General features: G+C 40.8%; 1 protein-coding gene across 1 annotated transcript; it reads left to right on the plus strand.

Moving 5' to 3' along the window:
- The first annotated feature begins 544 nt into the window (after positions 1-544).
- Positions 545-24,824, plus strand: ptger2a (prostaglandin E receptor 2a (subtype EP2)). Its single transcript, XM_015952495.3, has 3 exons — positions 545-704; positions 4,882-5,801; positions 23,957-24,824. The coding sequence occupies exons 2-3, from the start codon at positions 4,977-4,979 to the stop codon at positions 24,212-24,214; spliced, it is 1,083 nt and encodes a 360-aa protein (XP_015807981.3). The 5' UTR covers positions 545-704; positions 4,882-4,976; the 3' UTR covers positions 24,215-24,824.
- The last annotated feature ends 483 nt before the right edge of the window (positions 24,825-25,307 follow it).

Below are 25,307 nucleotides of genomic sequence, written 5' to 3' on the forward strand. Positions count from 1 at the left end.
CAAAGCTTTTTGACCCTAATGGGCATCCGTTGGTAAGGTCTTACTCCAACACAAAAATGCAGCATGCTTGCAACAATTTGGGTATCTACGCCCCCGATCGCCAGGAAAAATACACATTGTCACTTTAACAAATTTGTGTGTAACTTATCAATATTGTAAGTATATTTTTCTTTTAATAACTGAAATATTTTTAAATGGTTACAAGTTAAATTAATTAATGCTAGAATATTTGTTTCAAAATAAAATCCGATAATTCAAAATGATGTGCATACTTCTGCTGGGTTTACTCTTCTGTAAAGCTTTAGAACAAAACAAGTGTTGTGGGTTATTTTGTACACCCTGGGTTTGTTTGTCCTTCCCTTACCAAACAGTCTGTTCTGTGTTTTTAAACTGTCATGGTGAATCAGTCCTTATCCAACTGCAGGCGAGGCTTGTCCCTCAGCGAGATCGAACTTGTACATCGGGGTGGGCGTGGCCAATGGTGACGTAACCGCGTCTTTTCTCGGGTCCATTCATGCCAGCCTCCGCCTCATCACAGTGGCGCGCGCCTCGCCCTCAGCACCTCACCTATCAACCTGAGCGGCTTCGCCAGGAACATAAAACGACCAACCGAGGATTTACTTTCTTTGCACGGGAGTCCGACGTGTCCGGTGCCGGTTAAGAACGGAAAAAAACGAAACATGTCGTGAATAAACTCATAACAGGTGAGAAAGTTTACTATTTGGATGCTTTTAGTCGCTTCAGGTCCACGCGCCTGCGACAGACGACGTGTTTATTATAAAAGTGATCAAATTTAAAACAAATTATACAATTTCAGTGATTAAATGCAACTAACCCAGTTTCGTGAATGTTATAAGCTTTCATTCGGTATTAATTCAACCATTTATGAGTAATTTATTAATTAAATACCCGTTTTTAGTGTCAGTAACTGATTTAAGTAGGTAAAGGAAACAGGAAAGGGTTTTATTTTAAGGCTTATTTACGTTTACTGATAGTTAACATAAGCAAACTTTCACACAGACAGTAGGAATCCTCAGACAAACATCTGGACACATCTGTTAGACAATTTAGTCTCATGTGTCCACTTCTGACTGGTTTTAAGGACGCTTGATGCTTGTTTTCTCCAGCTTCCCTGATGAAAATCTGGTCAGATATGTGGAAACAGGAGAAAATGATAAAGTCTGAAAGTGACAGATGAGAAAGTGAAACACAGAGTTTGTTCTTGTGAACGTGAGATGACATCATGTCAGCTGATATCTGTTGATAGAAGAGGAACTCAGTTTCACAATCCCAAATCTGGAGCACGAGTTGAACATCTGAAATGATTTTGAATATGTAAAACGTGCCTTTTACATAAAACTTGTAGAGAGATTTCTCCTCTAGATAAGTTAAACCAGACTGAAAGCCTGCAAGCAACAAATTAGAGGCAGCTGAGCCACCAAAGCAATTTGAAGCTTGAGGAGAAAAGTAAACATCCTTTCCTCGTGATGTTGCTACATTTTGTCCAGGAAAAGGAAGGTAAAGCGGGATTTCGATGTTTGAAATATGCAGGAAGATCAAAATCACTAATAAAATCAGATAGTTATTAATCACAGAAGGTTCCCCGATGAGGGGGTTCAGCGTCTGCAAACCCTTCATGTTGGTCTCTTTGAGTCCAGTTGTGAAGGTCACCCGAGATTTCCCAGCTCTTGAAGGACAAACGGAGAGTCATCAACTAATCAAATGCAGCACTCAATTTTTTTATATGCATTAAAAAAATATTGTGATTCTAAATTCTGTTGAATTGCTATAGAATTTATTTGATTAGGGCTTTGCAATTAATCAGGATAGTATTTTCATTTCAGCCAATTGCAAAAGTGAATGTAATGCATAAGTAATCAATTAAATATAAACATTAAAGTATTTTATTTTCTAAAAATTCCATGTAATTATTTCATATAATTGGTAGTGCAGCCTTCAGTATCGACCGATACCGATATGAATCCGATCCGATATCGTAGTTTCGTAGTGTGGGACGTATGAAAGGTTTGATCCAGTGACAACATTCAGAGAACAAAAGCCATCAACAGCAAGTATAAAAAAAACTACCAATATTTTTATTAACCATTAGTTGCATTCAGAGGTGGAAGGAGTACTAAAATGCCCCTACTTAAGTACGAGTACCAATACTTTGATGATTTTTTACTCAAGTAAAAGTAAAAGTACTTGCCTACATTTTTACTCAAGTAAAAGTAAAAAGTATTGTAAATAAAATGTACTATAAGTGAAAGTTACTTAGTTACATTTTTGTCAGCGATGTAGGATGACTACATCTAAGTAATGCTAAATCATGCCAGCTCCCAACATGCTTGCACGTGCGCATGCACACACACATGCAGCATTTTAGAATCATTAGAATTAGGGCTGCACGATATTAAGAAAACCTGCGATATTCGATAACAGTGCTTAATATTGCGATATCGATATTACTCACGATAAATGAACAAATACTAAAGTATGCAGTGTTGATGGAGCGGAGATAGTGGAATTTTGAGGTAAGGGTCTACGTAGGGGGCGGGCGTATTACGTGAACGGACCCATCTGATTGGCCGTATATCAGAAGGACTACATTTGATTGGTCAAACAATACTTCCGCTTAAAAAATAGAGCTCGTTTACAAAAAGTTGATGTATGACACGGATGGAAATGTTTGAACCAAACATTTATCGCCGTTTTTGACGTGCTTTGCGATGGGCCTATCGCACGTCCTGTTATCGCGATGACGATAATTTTTCGATATATTGTGCAGCCCTAATTAGAATGATTAATTTAACTACATCGAACTGCTTTAGCAATAACCGAATCTCTTATTTTTGAGTTGAATAAAGAAACAGGCTAAATCATCACATGTCTATAGCATCAAGAAGCAACTTCTGAGTTCACACACACACACACTCGGGGATGGAGCACAATGTTTACAACTGAATTAGCTCCAGTATTAAGTGTAGAGCGCAAACAAGATGTTTAAACTCACAGAGGCTCTCAGACCACTCTGGGAATCGGCTTCTTATGAGTGCTAAACGTTATTTTGCCGCTGCCGTGTGGAGCGGTTGGGAAAACACATTTCAAAGATGGAATCGAGCAGAATACTGATGATGTAACAGCGGTGTGCAAATGTGTGAGTTTCGACCAACAGGAGAGAACAGCGAGTGCATCACAGGGACCAGACTGATGTTTTTGAGCAAAACTGTGGGAAAAGTGAGGCTGTTTAACGTCCTCGTTATAAAAAGTGTACACCCACAAACCCCACGGCTGAGACGCAACGTGTAATATTTTTAATTTATTAAGCCTATAATTCTTTACTCGGTAACGAATAGGACAGAAAATGTAGCAAAGTACAATTCTTTTAAAAAAAAATGACACAAGTAATAGTAAAAGTACAGATTTTAAAAGCAACTTAAAAAGTATAAATACACAAAAAGCTACTCAATGACAGTAACGTGTGTAAATGTAATTCGTTACTTTCCACCCTTGGTTGCATAAATGTATACCTTAAACATAAAATAATAAATAATACATTAAAATAGTCTGAAAAATGTTTAAGTAAACATATAAACAAAAAGATATCTTTGAAAATACTAATTCAGGGTCACGGGCTGCTTATATCGGAGATATTTGATGCAGTGCGATATAATCCAATACAGTGTACAGGCCGATATCAGACCTATTTCAGATATCGGTGTCAGAACGGGACATTCCTGCGTTTTAGTGGTTACATGAGTCAAATTCAAGTATTTCTGTTATTGTAAACTTTATCATAGCTTAAACCAGCGGACGTTTGCGATCGTGCATGTTTCGCTTATTGCCTTGGTCTGAACTCAGTGGAATACCTTGGTCTTGAAAATTAAATGGTAATGGTAAATGGCCTGTATTTGATATAGCGCGTTCTAGAGTCCTGGAACCCCCCAAGGCGCTTTACAACACAATCAGTCATTCACCCATTCACACACACATTCACACCCTGGTGGGGATGAGCTACGATGTAGCCACAGCTGCCCTGGGGCGCACTGACAGAGGCGAGGCTGCCGAGCACTGGCGCCACCGGTCCCTCCGACCACCACCAGCAGGCAACGTGGGTTAAGTGTCTTGCCCAAGGACACAACGACAGCGACAGACTGAGTGGGGCTCGAACCTGCAACCTTCCGATTACGGGCGAGCACTTAACTCCTGTGCCACCGTTGCCCCAAATTAGACAGGCTCCTTCCTTTGCACCCTTTAAGTTGAGATTGAAAACTCATTTCTTTAGCTTTAGGTTGAGATGAAACTTGAATTTACTGCCTTTTATTGCTTTTATGCGTGTTATTTCATTTTAGCTCTACTGTTGTGTGTGTGTGTGCGTGTGCGTGTGCGTGTGTGTGTGTGTGTGTGTGTGTGTGTGATTATTCTCTGATGTGTCCAGAGCTTTGGTCTCCCATTTGGGTGTGTAAAAGTGTGTCACAAATAAGTGACTTGACTTGACTAAGTATGATTCATGTAATATCAAAGTGACCAATCTGACCCTGTAAAAAGTCTATAACCTCCCACTGTCCTAATGGGAGTGCAAGGAAAGTTGACCATTGAGCCGGATTGATGGTTTATCCCATGAGGTCCACGTGGCAGGGGTGAGGAGTGAGCACCACCACACCCCTGCCACATGGACCCAAGGGATAAACCATCAATCCTGCTCAATGGTCAACTTTCCTCGCGGGGTCACCCATAAAGACAGTGGGAGGGTTAAAGCCCTTTGATCTGAGCAGGTGACTGGGTTCTCAGTGTTCGACTGAAGCTGACGGCGTTTCTTATTGGTGCGACTGTTGCAGCTCTAAATCTGACAGGTCTTTGTTCTTCTTTCTGGTTTGACAGGATGACCCCAGACAACTACTCAAAGTCTCACGTTGGGGGTTTAGTTTAGATAAAGGAAACCAGCACATATTAAACTAAACCAGTCATCTGACATCATGGATGAGCTGAACAACACGGATTGCCACAACCAACCCACAATCAACACAGGTGCACACATGTGGATCAGTGCCGTCATGTTTGGACTAGGCTTCTTTGGCAACGTAGCGGCCCTGCTCATCCTAGAAATACAAAGGCGCAGAGACTCCAGGAACAAAGACATGAAGCCAAGCGGATTGTTTCACATCTTCATCCTGTCGCTAGTGGTCACAGACCTGACTGGGACGTGTTTGACCAGTCCAGTCGTCCTGCTATCGCATGCGATGAACACAACTTTAGTTGAGATGATACCTAAATGTGAAGTTTTGTGCAAGTACTTTGGTTTCAGCATGACCTTCTTCAGCCTGATCACTCTGTCGCTCCTCCTCAGCACGGCGCTGGACCGATGTTTTGCCATAGGGTACCCCTACCTGTACTGCCAGCACGTCACCAAGAAATGGGCCTACGTTACAATCGCAGTCATGTTTTTCATAAGTATAATGCTCTCTCTGCTCCCGTTTGTTGGATTTGGTAGATATGTTCAATACTGTCCTGGAACATGGTGCTTCATAGACATGAACCCGCCTGATAAAGAGGACCGTGCCTATGCTAACCTGTTCGCCACAGTCATGCTGGTTCTTGTACTGACCAACGTAGTGTGCCATGGTTTCGTGGTCTACCATCTCTACAAGATGTACCAACGGCGAAACAGACGGGGCTCAGTGATAGCGACGATGAGGTCCAGCAGCAAGCGCAGGATGATGTCCATGGCTGTAGAGGTGGAGCACCTGATCCTGTTGATTGTCATGACCGTCATCTTCCTCATCTGCACGCTGCCCCTTGTGGTAAGACAGACGTCATGTTTATTCTTCACAAAAGTGCATGATCCTGTAGCACACAATTCAAAATTCATTGACTGTTCACAAATTTAACAAAGTTCTGCAGAACTTTGAGTGATCTTTCAAGGTTTTAAAGGATTTGACTAACAGAATACATTATTGTTTATGTGCAAAATTAAGTGTTTTGTAGTCGATGCTTAAGAACTACAAAAGCTAAAGGGACGTGAGTGGGAGAGAGACGCTCAGCTTGATAATTCCCTGCCTCAAACTTTGCACTCAGCTTTGGGGTTTTTAATTCTTTGGGGGGGCGTTGGCGTTTTAGCGAGCCTTTTTGTCATTTTCTTTCGGTTTGTGTGGAGAGACGGACTCAACTCCAGATGACTTAGGCCTGGTTTATGCTTCTCCGTCAGCTCCGCAAGGGCCAGACACGCACGGATTGACAGAAGCGTTTTGCTCTTTTACTTCTCCGTCTCCTGGAGAGTGTTGCAAAGCAATTCCTCGGCAGGACAACAGAGGGCGTAGCGCTGTTCTGTGGTATCCTGTCATGCATCGGTCCAAGATAGTGTGTTTATATTGTGTTTTTTGTGTAAATAAGAGACTTTTAACACGGATATATTTGTCTCTCATTCTCCCACCTCTTCATGCGCTCCCCACCTCTAAACCCACGTTTCCTGTCATTTCCGTCCACAAATAAATGCTTGCTGTGCATCTTTTCACTCCTCCAGTCACGGGAGGATGAAACGTTCATATTTTTAGAGTTTTTTCGCGAGGTTTTCTTCAAGCTTCTCCGTGTCTGCCGCTAGTTATCCTCGGCTCTCTTTGCAATGGCGGCGTTGTAAACAACAGCGGCGTCCTGACCAATCACAAGCTTGCGTAATCCGTCTCGTTCGACGGATGTTTAAAAAAAGTGGGCTCGACTCCGTACGTACTTGCGTGCCCTACGCAAGGACGGATAATGGCGTTGCGTGTCTCCGCACTGACGCAGACGGAGAAGCATAAATCAGGCTTTAATTGTAAATATTATCAGTTATTATGTCTCTTACACACTGATATATTCTGTAATCTCTGAATGTTTTGCAACAGGTTATTTTTGCTTCAGTTAAATACCTTTAAATATGTTTTACCTCAGCGTTGTAAAAATAACATTGTGAAATAACAAAGAAATGCATCAAGATGGAAAAATATTCAAAGACACAAAGAAACCAAACCAGTGTAGTGATGTCAGAGATAGCTGATGACTGAAAGGTACAATCCCCGGTGTGTTTTTTAACCGTTCCTTCAGAGAAGCATTTAAATATCGTTTTCTGACTTTTCCTAAAATAAATTCAGTCTTAAAAAAACGCAAATATCGTCTGACCGAATGTATCGCAACATATTGTGATGTATTGTATAATACCGCCAGAATTTCACCAATACACATCCCTAGCAGACAATATGGATTGAAGAAAGTTTTCACATTCAGAATGCAAATGCAACTCAGAGAGAGTGATTGTACTTGAAAAGAATTATACAGTTTTTTAGTGAACAAGACCTTTGCGTCTATGGATCGACTGAAATGAGTCTGTCCTGTTTTAACTGGATCTCAGCAGGCTGCGTGTTAGTCCTGGGTGTGACTGCATACGAACTAGGGCCCGACCGATATGCCTTTTTTTGGGGACCGATACCGATATAAAACTTTTAACAAAGGCCGATAGCTGAGATAATGGCCGATAAATCTCCCTCACACAAAAAAAGAAATACAAATTTTCTTGAGCTTAAACCCTTCATTCTCTGCCTTTTTGATGCAAACGTATTTCTCTGTTACACAGCAAAGAACTGTCTCTATAACTCACTCGGGTTTCCAAGTAATGCAAATAAGATTTATTCAGCAGATCGCAAAAACAACAGAACACGCAAACTGCCCTGCGGTGGACTGGCTCTCTGTCCAGGGTGTACCCCGCCTAATTGCCCAATTAAGTTAAAGGAATATTCCACCACTCAGTAAAGTTGTGTCTTGTTAAGATTCCCAGAGTTAGACAAGTCAGAAAAAGCATTTTATAACCAGCCCAATATGATCTGGCAGCAGTTGGTTGTCTTACTTTAGCATAAAACAATGTAAGTGAATTCACATACACTGTAGTGTTTTTTTTTATGTAGGTGAATGCAAGCCTTCCCTTCCATTGCTTTATGCTAAAACAACCGGTTACAAAATGTTTTTTCTGACTTAGCTAACTCTGGGGAATCTAACAACACACACACATTTAGATCCCTATAAGAATATTAAAATAATAAAAATGAAGCAATAAATAAAACGTAATACTTGTGCTTTGTAACAAAGTAACACTCTGTGGAAGTTAGCTTGGTGAACTTATTCACCCTGCACAGGAAATAATTGCACATAAGAAACATAAATAAGAATACATTTTTAAAAAAGTTCCAAAACAATCATTTGTGTTCAAAGTTCAAAGGGGTGGAGCCACACAACATGAGTTCAAAAAGCTGGCGCCATCTGCTGGATAGGAAGCACAATACCAGCCATATCGTCCGTCTTTTTGGCCGATAGCTGATACTGTTAAGCTTGGTTTATGCTTGACGCATTTACTTTCCGCTTGGTGATGCGGCTCGCGGATGGAACGCGCTTCACAACTTGCAACGTTTATGGTTCATGCGGCTTGTCTCTGCGGTGAGCCAATATTCTCCCAAACTGTAGGGGGCAGCATGGAGCTCTACAGCATGCATCCAACACTACACCATAGTAGAAGTAAAAATTACTGTTGTTTACAACATGGCATTCCAGCATTTTTTAACAGCGTCCTCGTCTTTTCCGACAGTGCCTGCTATTTCTCTCCAAGAATTATTAACAACATGTTGATCATGGTGATCTCTGAGAGCTGAATCATACAAATGTCTGTATTTACGAACCTCTGCCATACTAGTTCTTGCCAGTCCGCCATGTTTTTCCGCGTCCGACCGTCCGCTTGGTTAGAAAATTTCCTAGGTGAGCGGTGCGGAAAGTTTGGGCCGTGCGGAGGCGCGGTGGAGGGGCGTGGTTGTTAAAATGACGCAATTTTTCCGCGTGGACCTCGCGGACGCGTCAAGCATAAACCAACCTTTAATGACCCCAATATCGACCAATAATATCGGCCGGCCGATATTATTGGTTGGGCCCTAGTGCAAGCCATTAAATAAATCCAAGATTCAGAAGTGTTTCTGTGACTCGTTTAAACTCAGAGTCGTGGTTCCAGTGTTAGCCATAGCTGAGCCTATATCCAGAAGAGTTTAAATGAAGCCAACTGGACTTCTTTGGTTTCTTGAAGACGTTTTGCTTCTCATCCAGGGAGCAGTAGAAATTACTCCGAATACCCCTCCTCTCTACCCCTGATGAGTCGTTAGCCTCTATTGTGAGGGAGTTGTTGTGTTGTTTAGATGCAGGGAGGTGTGACTTAGACCGAAACAGCTTAGGACTGAGATTCAAAGCTGCATTATAGGTGCTGGAAAGGTGAAACCTAAGTTCCTCCTCCCCTATTGAATGTAGGGGAGGGGGACTACTTTAAACACTCCAGAGAAGTTGGGGTTTTCTCACTCACTAAGCCCAAATCCCATTTTAGTTAAGCTACAAAAGAATAACAGTGCAATAAAGTAATCAAATGACTGGAGTTCGCCCAGAACTCTAGATCAATGAGAGTCTGTAAATGACCCAAACACACAGCCAACAGCCATTACACTGTCTGAAATTTGTCTTCTCAGCAATCTGTTGGGAACCACATCGGCTTTTAAGTGTCACTTTTGACATCAAATGTGAAATCAATAACTGTTTTTCCCATAGCGAATGGCGTTGTGCACTTAAGCATAGACTGCTGTAATGGACTGACGAGCCGACTCCTGCTGTCGGTCTCAGCGGCGGCTCCAGAAGAAGATTCCTACAATAAGTGCTGAACTTTTGTGTTCACTGTATTAACAGGGATACGGTATACGTAGACAACAACCAGGCAGAAACAACTGCATGAGTTTTCTCTTGTAACATTGTGAGAAGTTGAGAGCCTTCAAAATCTACCTGTCAGTGAGGGATCTCTACCTGTCCTCCCCTGCAGGCATCCTCTGTAGACAAGTCAAGGACACAGGGATCAGCTGTCATCACTGCCTCATCAGGAGGACTCGTCAGGAGGTTTAATGAAACAAATGAGAGAGAGAGAGAGAGAGAGACAGAGAGAGAGAGAGAGAGAGAGAGATCAAAGGAAGCTGTAGAGGCGACCTCTGAGCTGTCAGTACACTCTAAAACATTAACTGGTGAGAAAGTAATGGATTATCTTTTTATAATGGCACCTGACAGTGGGAGGGACTTCTTATTGTTTTTATTACAGCAAATTATTTAATCCAAAGCAACTTTTAGAGATAAGTCAGCTGATGGGTTGGTCAAATAAGTGGCTGGTTGATTCATCAGCTTGTCCATATATTTGTTGGGCAAGTAATCAGGCGATTAATTTATGTCAGATAATTGATCCGTTGATTAATCTATTGGGGGAATAATTGGTTGGCTGATAAATTGGTTGGACAAATAATCTCTTGGTAGACAAGTTGGTTGGTGATTGTTTAGTTGGTCGAACAGTCAGTCAGTTCTCTGGTATGAGGAGAAAAGGCTGCGTCCTTAACTTTTAGTCACGTTAAATAAAAACGTTTATGAATTCAGAACACTTGAGGTACTTTTCCATTTTAATTTCTTTTTTGGGATGTCAGAAAGGAGTTTATGACTCCTGAGTCACAACCAAAGGTGTTGTTAAATGGTAAATGGCCTGTATTTGATATAACACCTTCTAGAGTCCTGGAACCCCCCAAGGCGCTTTACAACACAATCAGTCATTCACCCGTTCACACACACATTCACACACTGATGGTGATGAGCTACGATGTAGCCACAGCTGCCCTGGGGCGCACTGACAGAGGCGAGGCTGCCGAGCACTGGCGCCACCGATCCCTCCGACCACCACCAGCAGGCAAGGTGGGTTAAGTGTCTTGCCCAAGGACACAAAGTCAGCGACAGACTCAGCGGGGCTGGAACCTGCAACCTTCCGATTACAGGGTGAGCACTTAACTCCTGCGCCACCATTGCCTTGCTAAGGTTTTAGTATGCATTTACTTGGATTGGTAAAAAGTGAGTAAAAGCTTTACGAAGTTTGATGAGGCCTCCAAGAGGAAACGAGTATTCTCATTTCCGTAGAATTACCACTCTACATTGAATGGCTGTTTGTTTTTCCTTTTGTTTCTCAGCCAGCATTCAGTCAGATTTCTGCTGTTCTACTAGACATCCAGAGAACCCAGACCTTCTGCACATGGATGTTACAAGTAAATCTGTTTCAATTTGCCCCCCCCCCCCCCCCCCCCCCGGCTCTTCTGCCCTGAGCTTACCTCATATGTAGTAATTATCTTATTAACCTGTGGCAGACATGTCCATTTGCTACCCTGCACTAAAGCATAGGCAACCTTTTACAATATTCCATTTCAAGCTCTAAATGGCAGAAATGGTCTAGGTGGAATTGGTGGATGTACATCTAGATCAAGCCAGAAATACAATTTACTTGTTTATTTTTTTAAATGAAATATTATTTCTACTGAGAGAAACTCCAAATATTCTTCTGGGCCTGAGAAGGGAAACGTAACGGACATTCAGCGGGATTTCCAGTAATAGCTGATTTAATTTTCTATCTGTTTAATAGATTCTGTGTAGCCTGGCAAGCCAGACTAAATAAATAGCGCTCCGTTGACGACTCTTGGTCGTGGGACGAGTTCGACCTTTGTCTTTCCAACGACATCTGCATGCTACTGGACAATGAACAACATGACGTACTCACCGCAACACATATCGGTAAACGAGGCGGTCCGCAATTGAAGAAGGCAAAAATACATCCTTTTTTCTAAATAAAGGACTTAAATACATCTATCTGCTCCTGATTTTATTAAAGCCCAAGTACAAATAGTTCAAAATTGATGTAAAAATTGGTGGGCCAATCTCAACGCTCTATCCGCTTTTGTGGGCTAATTAGGGCCCTCTATTAGTCTGGTGGGTGGGATGATGCGACAGAGTGGAACAAGATGGCGACAGCTCGTTTGAAACGGCTTTTACATCAATTTTGGGCCAAGAAGGGGATAAAGCGCTGTAATTGGTCCACAACGCAGATAAAGCACTGTGACTGGCCCACCATTGTGGACCAATCACAGTGCTCTATAGGATTGAAACCCCTATAGAGAGCTGTGATTGGCCATCCAGAATGCTGTTAGGGGCTGCAGAGGTTCCAATGGAGCAGTGACAGCTGGTATAAGAGGGCTAGTAGGGCTAAGCCCTCCCAAATGTAAAAACAAAATGTTAAAATATTTATCTATTAAACACAAATGAAAAAAATTGCATCACATTTTGAAACTCTGTCCAAAGGGCAAACTTTTCCCAGCCCAAACAGCCCCATTATATTCAATGCAGTTAGTGGCACGAAGTGATTGAAAGGCTGGACCCCCCCCCCCCCCCCTCCGGACTAAGGCCTTGGGTTTAAGCCAATTATGATGGACAGTGTGTGGTTTGTGGGTGTGGTTTGGCATAGACAGAGAGGATCGGAATAATGGCGGTGGCAGTGTGCAAAATTAGAATGAATGAGGTAGATTATTTTCTATCCCACCCGTTTTCATCTGTGTCTCTGGAAGAGAAAATAGAAATTAATAGGTTGGGGGTTTTTTTAACACAGAAACGGTTTCTTTTTACCTTACTTGCTGAAAGTTTCGTTCGCGGAGTAGGAAGTGATGCCATCGTCAGCGTCAGCTCTGAGGAAGTTTGCAGCCGCGAACGAAACTGTCCGCAAGCAAGGTACAAAGAAACCTTTTCTGTGTTTTATAAAAGAACCAAAAATGGAATTAGAAATCAGACACAGCAAGAACATACCAAAGAGGTTGGGGGCAGATAGACCAACGGATATTCAAATCCAACTAAAGAAAAAGCGACAAAACCGAAGTTTGATCTGATCTGATTTCAGCCGAAGGACTGGCTAACTGCTAGTGTGGCTAAAAACTCTCTACAGCAGCAATTTTATAAATGTCTTATAGCCCACCCTACAAATACAACCACCAGCCGCCACTGCAATGGAGCGTTCCTAGACCAAACTCTGCCAATCAAAAATTATGTCTAGTTCACTAGGCTAGATTCTGTGCTTTAAAGTGTAAACCTTCTGCTTCAAAGAGCAAGTCACCCCCTACCAGAATATTACTTCACTCCCACTTCCTGTTTGAAAACTGCAACAAATGCTGTTGCCTAGCAGACCGAGAGGGTGGAGCCGCTAACAAATACACACACACACAGGCTCACAATGACATTGTGACATCACATCGTTCCAGCTAACATTCTAGGGTACCTCTTAGCCAATAGCGATGGCAGATTTAAATTCAACTATAGTCAAGGCCGGATTAACCATATGGGCAACTGGGCATAATTTCTGAAACGGGAAAACTCCGGAAAGCTGCTTTATTATAACATCCATAGTGATGCTTCTCATTCGTGGATGCACATCTCTAGCTCGCGGAAGCTCTGTGATTGACATCTGTCTGTAAGTGGATGTCTGGTGGTTAATGCTGAACGGTGGTCAGTTCAAATAGCAGGAGGCTCTACAGGATGGGGGGGGCTTAGCAAAAACAATGATGTATGTCCTACATTGGATCACAGTACAGGGGGAGACCATCAATTTTACAGATTTCTAAAAAAAATCATACATAATTCCTGAAAGAGGGAAAAACTTCAGAGTGTAGCTTTAACCCGAGTTAGTCTTAGCGACCGTTCTGTGTTTACGGACTTTAGAAAAGTCTTGAAGACAGCTGTAGGCTGAGAAAATGTAACTATGACTAGAAACACGGGGTCACATTGAGTTTTTGGGCAGGTGTGCTGAAAAAATGTGCCCGCCTATTAAACGTCTGATGGGGAAAATGCTCGACTCGTTACCACCACCTAGTGGTCACGTTGGAAAGTAGCTACCAGGTGTCTGTGCCAATAAATCATTGCATATTTAACAAACTCACTGCCTGTCTCATATATTAACTAAAGCCCGATGTGTGTTGAACACAGATGTAAAGATGTTTTATGTTTGTTCTTCAAGCAGCCAGAGGCTTCGCATTAAGACAGCAAATGAATCATTTTTTTAAAGCTTCACTCAGGGGTGTCCAAGTAAGTGATGCCGCAGTCTACACACACACACACACACACACACACACACACACACACACACACACACACACAGAAAGTGGGGTTAAATTACACTTCGTGGCCAATAAGAAACTGTGATAGGATTATGCCTTCTGAGCGTGATGTGCCTCTGGTTGTCTCTGGCTGCATTAAACATTTAAAAAGACCTCAGAGAGAGAAAATGACAGAGATAAAGTCTAAAAATGGAATTTTAAATGCGTTTTTGGGTCTTTGTTTCCTCATATGAGTAAGCGTTCATGGACGTGAACTCAGGATGATAAAACGACCTCAGAGATCAAATTATCTCCTCCTCTGACTCATGGATGAGTCAAACTTCCTTTTCTGAATCGCTCAGACGGCTATATTCTCACAGACTTTTCACATTAACACTTTTATTACACTTCCTGTTGCCGCTGACAGAGAAGAAAATGGGCTCGCGGTGTGAGCCGGATTTTTCTGGCTGGAAAAAACACGACCCTTCATTTGTTGTGTTTACGTTTCTCACACATGTGGAGGGCTGACGGTAATCAGACTAATGATGTCATGTGCTTTCACTTAAAGCCATGACGCTCAGCGCTTCCAGACGGACATAACCGACGTGTATGCAGATTAGATGTTGCAAGCATTTTATTTTTTTTTACTTGTTCTACCTCAGCATCCATACTTATGATGAAGCTGGATGCCCACGTGTGCCAGGGCTGTTTTTGTTCTGCACAAAGGATACATAGTGGTATCCTACTGTTGTGATTAACTGTATTAAATGAAAAGTTGCCAAGATGCTGCCAATGTACACATAGTGGACAGGGCAGCACATACCAAAGTGGTACGGAGGATTAGTGTTTTAAAATGTTAAGAGCAGTAACGACAGAAGGGTCGAAGCTTTTACTGAAGCGTACCCACTTCCATCTCTGCACATGGCTATGGAGGGGGTGGTCTGGTCGCTGCTGACGATCCGGGCCATATGTGTGATGTCTTTATTGTTTAGATGGGAGGGATCCGTGATCCAGGCAAGGGATTTTGGATGCACTGTTGGTGACTAGGGCTGGGCGATATATCAAAAATATATCGACTTTTCTGACTCATAACTGATATCGTTTTTCCCGTGTCAATACATTTTATAATAAAAAATCAAAGGTTTTATTGATGTAAGTAAGTTGGCGACATTCGTGTCACTTTAAGAAGCTGTACCATCTCGAGTCACATGACTATGTATGCAATGTAGGGCTGCACAATATATCGTAAATATATCGTTATCGCAATACCAGCATGCACAATATGCATATCGCAAAGAACAGATAAATATCGCAATGAACGGTCAGCTCAAATGTTTGCTACATATAATGCATTCTGTCAATCAAACAGAAGCATGATGTATGTTTAACAAATCAAATAGAGCTCCTCACCCATTTGGCCAATCGGGAGGGTTCTCATAGGTTAGGTGCCCGCCCCCGAGGCAGACGGCCCTTCATTTTGTTAGCAAACACCTGAGTTAGCTTTGTTCTGCTCTTTTTGCTGATTCTGCTTTTTTTCCCGGTATCCACTGACTGCCTTTTCTTGTTTTCTTTTTCCCTTTCGTCACATCGTTTGCTTTACTCATTTTTATGATTTTTTTTTATTTTTGTTTTTTTTATAATTTTTGTTCCTGAGTAAAGTTTTTATTTATTGCAAGTAATATCGTCATCGCAATATTAATCACTGTTATCGAATATTGCAGGTTTTCCTAATATCGTGCAGCCCTAATGCAATGTAATACCGTCTAGTGCAGTGGCATTCAACCTTTTTTGACTGATGTACCCCCTTTGAAATATTTTTTTCAGCCGAGTGCCCCCTAATGAGCGCAAAAGCATTGGGGGGAGGACTCTGGGATTTTGGGATAATGAATTTAGCCTACTTCTACTGAATATAAAACACATTTTATGAACTTTTACTTATATTTTCCTAAAATATTTATTAAATAATTATTTTTTTAAAGATTTTCCATGGATACTGTTTTTTTAAATGAATGTACATTTTCTCACGTACCCCCGGAGTTTCTTTACGTACCCCCATTTGAGAAACGCTGGTCTAGTGGACATTTTGTTTCTGGGCCTTTAATTTTGTCATTATTGAGGGGAACTCCTCAATATACCGTGATATTGATTTTAGGCAATATTTAGGGACAGCAGTAGCTCAGGAGGTAGAGCGGGTTGTCCAGTAATCAGAAGGTTGCAGGTTCAATCCCACGCTGACCAGAGAATGCTGCTGTTGTGCACTTGGGCAAGACTTTACCCAACTGGCCTGCTCTGGCTACATTGTAGTTCATCCCCACCTATGTGTGAATGGATAAACGACTGGTTGTGTTGTGAAGAGTCTTGGTGGGGGGGTTGTAGAACCCTAAGAAGGCGCTATACAAATACAGGCCATTTACCATATCACCCAGCCCTTTTGGTGACCTCGGTTCCTTGGTTCCTATTGATGATGGACAGCATATTGAAGTAATGGGGAGCAGTAGGGATGGAGAACGCTGGTGGATAACAACAAGAGAGGTTTTGGGATGACAGTGAGGGAACAGAGCTCACGAAGGATAAAGGGTTGGTGCTGGGAACGTCTGTGAATGTTTATAACAGGTTGTTCTAAGTTAGGTTTATTCTCCAGTGTGAGTCCAAGATATGAGGGGGAGGTCACCAAGTCATCCCACCCAGTCAGACAACTTCCAGGGATACCAAAGGAGCAAGGCATCAACCAAGACCCAGCCCAGAGAGCTCCCCACAGCCAAGGGCCCATCACTTAACACCAAGGCCTAAGCCCCAACACAGACACCCCCCCCCCCCCCACCCCCCCCCCCGACCAAATCCAACATCAACACCAAGGTTGTACCCACAAAAGCCCTCCCTGCCAACCCGGCGCAGATGCAATAACGGACTAGGGTCATGTTGCCCAACAGTTCCAACTGTCTCAAGCCTTATTAACGTTTGTTCTTCAAGATTAAGCGTCTGGAAGTTTTTCACACATTAGATCTGCTAATGTTCCATTAAACAAGACTTTTAATGTCTTTTTGCAGCTATGGGGAACCCTAACCCTAACCAATTAACACAAGAACCAGTCTGCACCTACAAGACGAAACAGAAAATGTATCTTCAGAGCTGTTTCTCCTCAATTAGTTTTAATTAAAAATCTTTGATGATAAAAACAACCTGAGAGAAAATCTGAAGGCAGGAAGAGAATAAGAAAACAATGTGGCTGAATGCATTAACTCCACTAATGGTCACTTTCTCCTTCACATTTAACTATATATTGTTCCTCTTTCGTCCCGCGAGAGATCAGTAGCAGGAGAAGCAAAACCTGAGAGCATGTCATGGCTACCACGGATTGTATTTAAAAGCTGGTTTCCATCACTCAGAGGAATTCACCGCCTCCTATTCAAACAAAAAGCTACCAATGCCAAAGATTTTTTTCAGGAGGAAGTAAAAAGGAACTTATCGTTAAAATCTGTTGCTCATTCTGAACCGGTTTATTGATAATAAAACTGGTGCAGTTAAATGTTTATTTTTAAAAGGTCAAATACTTTGTAATGAAGCAACTATTTATCACAGATGGGGGGGGGGGGGGGGGGTGAGAGGAAATGCCTGAGGTGATGTGTTAAGTTAGCACAACCCAGATTTTTATTGATTGATTGAAGTGTTTACGTGAGCATAAGACAACGCCTGTTAAAAGCAATAAACATAGTAAAAAATATTATAAATTAATAAAAAACATTGTTTTTTTTTCTCTGAATAGTTGCGAAACTGACTAGCCCAAAGATTTATCTGTTTCAGATCAGCAAATAAAATACTAATAAATTTCTATAATTGACAAAAATATTATAAGTAAAAGCTAAATGCAGTTTTCAAACACTGAATTTGCTAAAAGGCTCAAATATGTAAAAAAAAAAAAAAAAAAAAAAAAAAAAAAAAAAGCTACATTTCCTGCCTTGTTTAAAAGAAAACAACACAGAACTTCTAAATCACCGAAGGCCTCACTTGTTTAGGTTTAGATTCACAGGTCACCATATTGTGAATTGCCGGGTGGTGGTGGTACTACATGATAGTTTTCAGATTTATTACAGAACACATTAACTCATTCACTGCCAGCCGTTTCCTGATCAGAAAAGCCTCTCGCTGCCAGCGTTTTGGAGTGTTTTTACTGTTTGAAGAGTCACACAACACTGTGCTCTATGATGATGTCAACGCCAAAATTACAAAAGAACAAGTAGCTGACTAACTTCTTAAATCAGGAAGAATCGGCGCGTTTCGAGCGTTATTTGTTCTCCGTTGTCTAATTGTGAGCTGCAGAAGCTTTCCCGGTTCGCGCCTCGCTTTTTTCACAGCAGCGGCCCAAAACGATCTCCTAATTCATGGATTGTCTACTTCCTGATCACATGACATGTGATGTATGCGGATGAAGATCAGCTTTAGAGATGTGATGTTGATTCTTACTCGTTCCGACGCCCACCCCATAAAAAATTGCATTTGACGACTTTTGTCAATGGCAGCAACTGTTGGATTTGAAAGGATGACTTTTGTCGTCAATGGCAGTAAGTGAGGTGAACAGTTGAGTCACAGCAGCTGTACCGAAGACCCACAGAACAGTTGTATGGTCACAAAAACACGTTTATCCAAATGTTAAATTAATACTCTGCGACATTTTAATATTTTTGAATCATTTTCTAGGGGGTGCTAAAGCAAACAAACAAAAGTATCTCTAGTTTAAATAAATGATGCAAATCTGATCACTGGTCAAAAATGCTTAACACATGGAAGCTGACTTGTAGCGATGGGTACCGAATTCGGTACTTTTTAAGGTACCGACCGAATTCCATAGTACCGACTGAGCACCGATTCACGTCATTTGAAACGGTGTCTCGTTTCGGTACCCATCCTTCATAACGAGAACTTGCCTAGACAGCTGCGCATGCGCAAGAGCGTTATGTTGTCGGTCGCTGCGAGCCAGTTGTAAGCAGAGCAGCATGGGTAGAAAGAACGCACGCTAAAGCTTGGGTCCACTTCACTAAATGTGATGGGTAACTGGGTGATGATGAAACCAGCGACAACGATCTAAGTGAGACATCCTCATCTTAATCTGCTCCGGTAGGTAAATAAAATGTTTAAGATAATGTTAGCTTGATTTGTTAGCTTCCGTTTCGCTAATGGTGTGTTCGCTTTCTCCTCGGAACTCCGAATTTCCGACAAGAAGAACATGAACGCGCTCTAAAGTTCGGCTTCACTTTACTAAATGCGACGGGTGATTGGATGAAGATGAAACCAGCGACAACGATCTAAGTGTGAGGCATCATCGTTTTAATCTGCTCCACAAGCTAAATAAACTGTTTAAGATAACGTTAGCTTGATAAATTAGCTTCCATTGCCACCATTGTTATCAGCTAATGGTGTGTTCACTTTCTCCTAGGAAATTCTAACTTCCCAGTAGGAAAAATCAAAGAAAAGGACGTCAAAAGGAATGAAGTTACACAGTAAATTTAGTTCACAGTAAAGTTGTTTGCTTCAGTTTAATTATCAGCTTATAAAACTACACTGATTTCCCTCTTTCCTATTCACTCTCTCTTTCTTAACATTTTTTCTTTTAAATCGCAATTGCTTATTTTTGCTCATTTTAAATATATTTTTAAACATTCTCTAAATGCTTTTATATATTTTTACAATTTTTTATATTTTTTGTTTTTGTGAAGCACCTCGTTATTTTTATCTTGAGAGGCGCTATAGAAATGATATTTTCTTCTTCTTCTACAAGGACGATGTTAAAATACAAACAGTTGTACGTTATTTATTGTGATATTTATCAAATATGGTTATATATTGAGAAAAATATATATTTAATTATAAAAGAGAATTAAAATATGAAACACTCAAAAGTATTGAAAATTGGTACCGTTAAGTACCGGTATCGATTCCTAGGTACCGGGAATTAGTACCGAATCGATTCAAATGTCAAAGGTACCCATCCCTACAAAATGTGAGTTTGATCCTTTAAAAACTCAGCAGCAGCTTAAATTTTAATCAGGAAATTACATTTCTGCAGGGACACACTCAGACAGAATGTCTAAGTTTTATAACTCAAACTTCTCGTTACAGTTTAACCCTTTAAGACCGACGGGAGCGCTGGCGCTTCCGTTTGCATTTCTGTATTCAAATGCTTGTAGAACTGAAACTATATAAGATGGAACAAAAAATGATTTCATATTAAACCGGAGGAGTTACACTTACATCTCACACATTGAACACGTCCCAGAGTGTTGCGTATCTCCTGACTGGAGCTGACAGAAGACAGCACATTGCACCCACTCTTAAATCACTTCACTAGTTGCCGGTTCAGTTCAGAATCAATTTAAAAATTCTGCTTCTCGCAATCAAATCTTTGAACAGTCAGGCACCTCCCTATCAGTGTGAACTCCTCCATTACTACTACCCTCCTCGTGCTCTTAGGTCTGAAGATCAGCTCCTTCTAACAGTCCCTAAGGCACGTTTGAAGACCCGCGGGGAAAGGGCTTTTTCTGTCTGTGCCCCAAAATTGTGGAACTCATTACCTCTTCAGGTTAGGCAAGCACCCTCTATTGCCGTTTTTAAATCACGCCTGAAAACCCACGACTTCTCCCTGGCCTTCAACTCCCAAACCATAAAGCATTAACTCATCCTTAGTTTTTCCACCTTGTTTGTTCAATTTTAAATTTGTGTTTTTATATTCTGGTTTTACTTGTTCTATTGGTTTTAGTCTGTTGTTCTTTTAACTCTTTTATCTTTTTACTTCATATGATGAGCTGCGTAGTGGCGCAGTGGTTAGAGCTGTTGCCTTGCAGCGAGAAGGTCCTAGGTTCGCTTCTGGGTCTTTCTGCATGGAGTTTGCATGTTCTCCCTGTGCATGCGTGGGTTCTCCGGCTAACTCCCACAGTCCAGAAACATGACTGTTAGGTTATTTGGTCTGTCTAAATTGTCCTTGTGTGTGTGTGTGTGTGTGTGTGTGTGTGTGTGTGTGTGTGTGTGATTCTTCGTCCTGTGTCTCTATGTTGCCCTGCGATGGACTGGCTCTCTGTCCAAGGTGTACCCAGCGGGTTCAGAAAACGGATGGATGATATACACGACTGTTTTAGCTTGGGTTTTTTATTATTTGTTTTCATGTGCAGCGCTTTGGTCGGTTGTAATGTTGTGTTGAAAGCGCTCAACAAATAAAGTGGTATGGTATCTCCGCTAATGAAAACAACCAAAATGCGCAAATAAGAAAAGCGTTTTCATTCAGACACAGATGCTGTGTCATTCTGATCTGCAGCTCACACGGCTTCACCCGCTAGAATAAACGTCATCACGTTGTCAACGTGAACTGTCACATGATTGTCACTTATCCAATCACCTGCTTTGACGTCAGTTTCCCGCGAATTCTAGTTCTTTGTAGTCCCAGCCTTTCAGCTTTTTCTTGTGCTTTGTCGCAATAATACGTTTAGATAAACACATCCTACACACATCACACACCCACTACAAACTCCTGACCCACTCACACACCACTATGAACGTTTTGATGAATCGCGGACGCGCCAAACGGTACATCTTCCCTCCTCAAAGCGGTTGGCGCCATTAAAGCACCGGATGATGTTTAAGTTTCTATTTCCTCTATTCATGTAATATTCTTTATTATTGTAATTATTATTAGTGAGAGAAAATGAAAACTGTATACTACTGAAGCATTTGCTACAAATATTCAACATTATTATTACATTAGACTCCTGCTGATTATTATTATTTATGTTTTCGTTTTTATTACAGTTTATATAAATGAGTGTATCTCAGAAACTAATTTATGAAAGCACTTCAAATAAATTTGTATTTTTTTAAAGGATCGTGTGCAACTTTTTTTTTGACATTTGACATTTGACATTAGGTGTGGCATTTCTGTATAATGAAAAATGTGTAAAAACAAAAAATGATTTTCTATTTCTTTATGGATAATTGCTTTTTGTAGTAAAATATTTAGTTGCTCTGAACATTTTACATAAATATTATTAAAATTTTGAGTGTAAGGGTTTGTAGAGGGTTAAATATTGTTGCTTTTGAGCTTAATATATTACCTTTACTTATGACCAATAAGCTGTGATTCTCTATATATAGAATACCAACCTGCTTGGTCTTTGGATGTTTATTCAGAATATTCTAGGATTCTTTGCTTTTTCAGGGATCAAACACACTTCTTATCAATTCAGGCAGAGTCAGGTTTATAAAAAGTAAGAAATTATATTATTATAGCTCCAGGATTAATTACTTTGTTGTACAAGTTAGTTAAAGCTATGGGACATTTTTATTTCACTTTAAACTGGTCATGCTCCAAAAATGATAATTTACAATGTAAAATAAAGCGATTCTAAAACTGTAAACAGAAGCAATGTTTTGACCAAAAGGCAAAATTTATTTTTGCTTACCTTGTAAAATATAACAAATCTGTAGTTACCTAACAGTAGCTTTGAAAGTAATACGGTCGAATACTTTTCAAGTATGTGTAGAAACAAGTTACATGAGTAATCCTGAGTACTCATTTATCAACTTAGAAAATAAATATGAGAATATCTCAAATTTCTGAGTATGGAAACAATTACATTCAAGTGCCCTCTTATCAGCAGAATCAAACATAAATCATCTCAATTTATGGGACCACAAAAGTAAACGGAGTACTGACTCTCCTAACAAAGATCAAAAAAGTGTGTCTCAAACCTGTAACATGCCAAATATTTGAGTTCCTGGAATCGATTCTGAACCTTTATTAATAAGAATCCCGATTCAGACTTGAATCGATTTTTTTCAGCACCTCTAGAAAATATCTATGCGGAGTGACGTTACTTTAACTTTAATTTATCTCTAATGAACATTGTGTCTGAGTGTAGATACTGACTCACTTGTTATATCAAACATTACTGATCATAACACCTAAATGTTTTATTGTAATAATTAAATTCATTTCAACCACAGTAATTTAAGCAGATTAATCAAAACATTTCATTAGTATTCATATAACGTTTGTTCATTCAACCATATTATTATTTAATGATTATTTAACGCATGAGTTGTAAAAGTTCCTTTTTCTTAAGAGTGAGCGATCCTGCGGTGTTATCAAAAGAAGGCTTTGTTTGGGAACACAGGCTGACATCTTGTTCCTCCTGAAATGTCAACAAGGTTTGCAGAACCTTGTGGCTTGTTGGAAGATAGAATGTAAAATCCACCTTAGAGGGTGGAATTAGGTCTGTAGATGACCGGTGGCATGTAGGTCAATCTGTAGGTGAAAACTGACCATTCCTGGACGTTACAGGTTGTATTGATGTATAGCAGGTTAAAATACTCCAAAAAATGGCACCACAGCATGTAAAAATGTGGATATAAGTTCTGGTGAACTTCACTGGCAGGTCTTAAAGGGTTCAAATCTGTTCACAAATGCTGTGTAGTCCACAACATTCCAATAAAGAGTCGTCGTCGTGTGGTGTCAGCATGGGAATCTGTATCCGTCTCAGAAATCAACATCTGCCTCTCATAAAAGCACAAAACACACGATCACACATTCAGCCTCAGTAGCCTTCTAGAGAAGGGGAATAAACTTTCCTGTCTGAGAACTTCACTGCGTGCTCCGTAAACATCCGGTGGGCGCATTACTGCCCTCTCCACAGAGATAAAATCACACAGCGTGTTGATCAAGCAGGCGTGACATTTAACCCTCGGTAAACTCGAATCTAACTGATGTGATGTAAGGCTTGGATTGTTATTTTATTGACAGGATCAGAAACAAAACGTCCTGTGTTCTTGTGCATTTCCTTAAAATTTAGTTGTTTGTTATTTATAAACAACTCTTCCTCTGCTGCCGCTCCAACAGGTTTACGGTAAGATTAATGAGCAGGATGTCTTCAAGGACGTCTAAGGCAGGAACTGGGTTTTAAACCATGTCTTCTGTGCTTTCTCTGTTGGTCTCACAGTTCCGGGTGTACATCAACTCTACAACAACTCACGAGAATCATCCAATGGACCTGGTTGCCCTCCGCTTCATCTCATTTACCTCTATCATCGACCCCTGGGTCTTCATCTTCCTCTCTCCTGGTGTGCTGAACTTTTTCTGGGTGTCTTTCTGCAACGCGCCCCTGGGGAGGTTTAGCAGTTCTGCGTGTAAAACATCACAAGCTAAAGATGACCATCGTAGTCATCTACAGACGACGTACACCGAGGACAAAGTATGACCTCGGTAGAGATCTGGGACTTCTTTATTAGACACATGACTGGGAAGTGTGCCATCCCGTGGGATCCAGAGCTGCAGAGTCTCTCCCATGTTTACTTTCTGGGTTTTCCAGTTTCATTACAGCTCCTGCCAACTGATAAGAGACCTCAAGCAGATTCCTGTTGATTATAGTGCATCGCTGCACAGTTTAAGCTTTTCAGTTAGTTGTTTAAGCAAACAGAGTTATCCACTGGTGGCTCGACTGACGCCTTTGTTGCTGCTACGATTTTTTTATTTATTTTTGTATCAAAACGCTGCTCTGTTTACCAGCTCAGTCAGGGAATCCTGTTCCGAACAACCAAACAGAAATCATCACACTGAAGTTACTCACCTTATCTACAAAAAGGATCTCAATGGGCTGCAACTGCTGGCGGCCAGTTGTGAATGATGTTTGCTGAGGAGTTTCCAAAAGGACTTATAAATGTAAAATGCTGCATCTGGTGTTTGAAAGTGTTAGCAGGACAAATTCCTTCTGAAAAAGGTAATCGCGGGTGACTGGAACCTGTCTCCAACCTTTTCCAAGTTAGTTTCCATGAGTCAGAGGGAAAAAATAAAGGTACAAAACAAAATTATTTACATTTTTAAGACATTCAATGAGTAATTTACACCAAAATATGTTTTAATTACATCATGTACCCCATGTGACCCAACAATGTATGAAACTATTTGTATGGATTCAACAATCCCAAACAACAGTGCACACGTTTTACACCAATTCTTTGTTCTGAACCCAGTGAGATTCTAAAATCTCACTGTTTGGCGACCAATAAGGAACATTTACTATTCAGCAAATATTACAACTGAAATGACGTCAGCTTGCAAACAAAGTTCTAAACTTTGTGACTAAATTGCAACAAAAATGTGCACAACATTCACAAAATAAACAAATTTTTTAATTATTAACAGCTTTACTAAAGTAATATGCAACAATTCTGTGGGATTCCAGTGGAAAAATGTGCGTATTTTATAATTACCATGATTTTTCCACACAGAGAAAATGTGCTGACTAAAATGGTGGCCCATTGGACACCAAGAGGAGAGTCCGATATTTTTTT

This window comes from Nothobranchius furzeri, chromosome 14 (genome assembly GCF_043380555.1).
Source record: "Nothobranchius furzeri strain GRZ-AD chromosome 14, NfurGRZ-RIMD1, whole genome shotgun sequence".
NCBI lineage: Eukaryota > Metazoa > Chordata > Actinopteri > Cyprinodontiformes > Nothobranchiidae > Nothobranchius > Nothobranchius furzeri.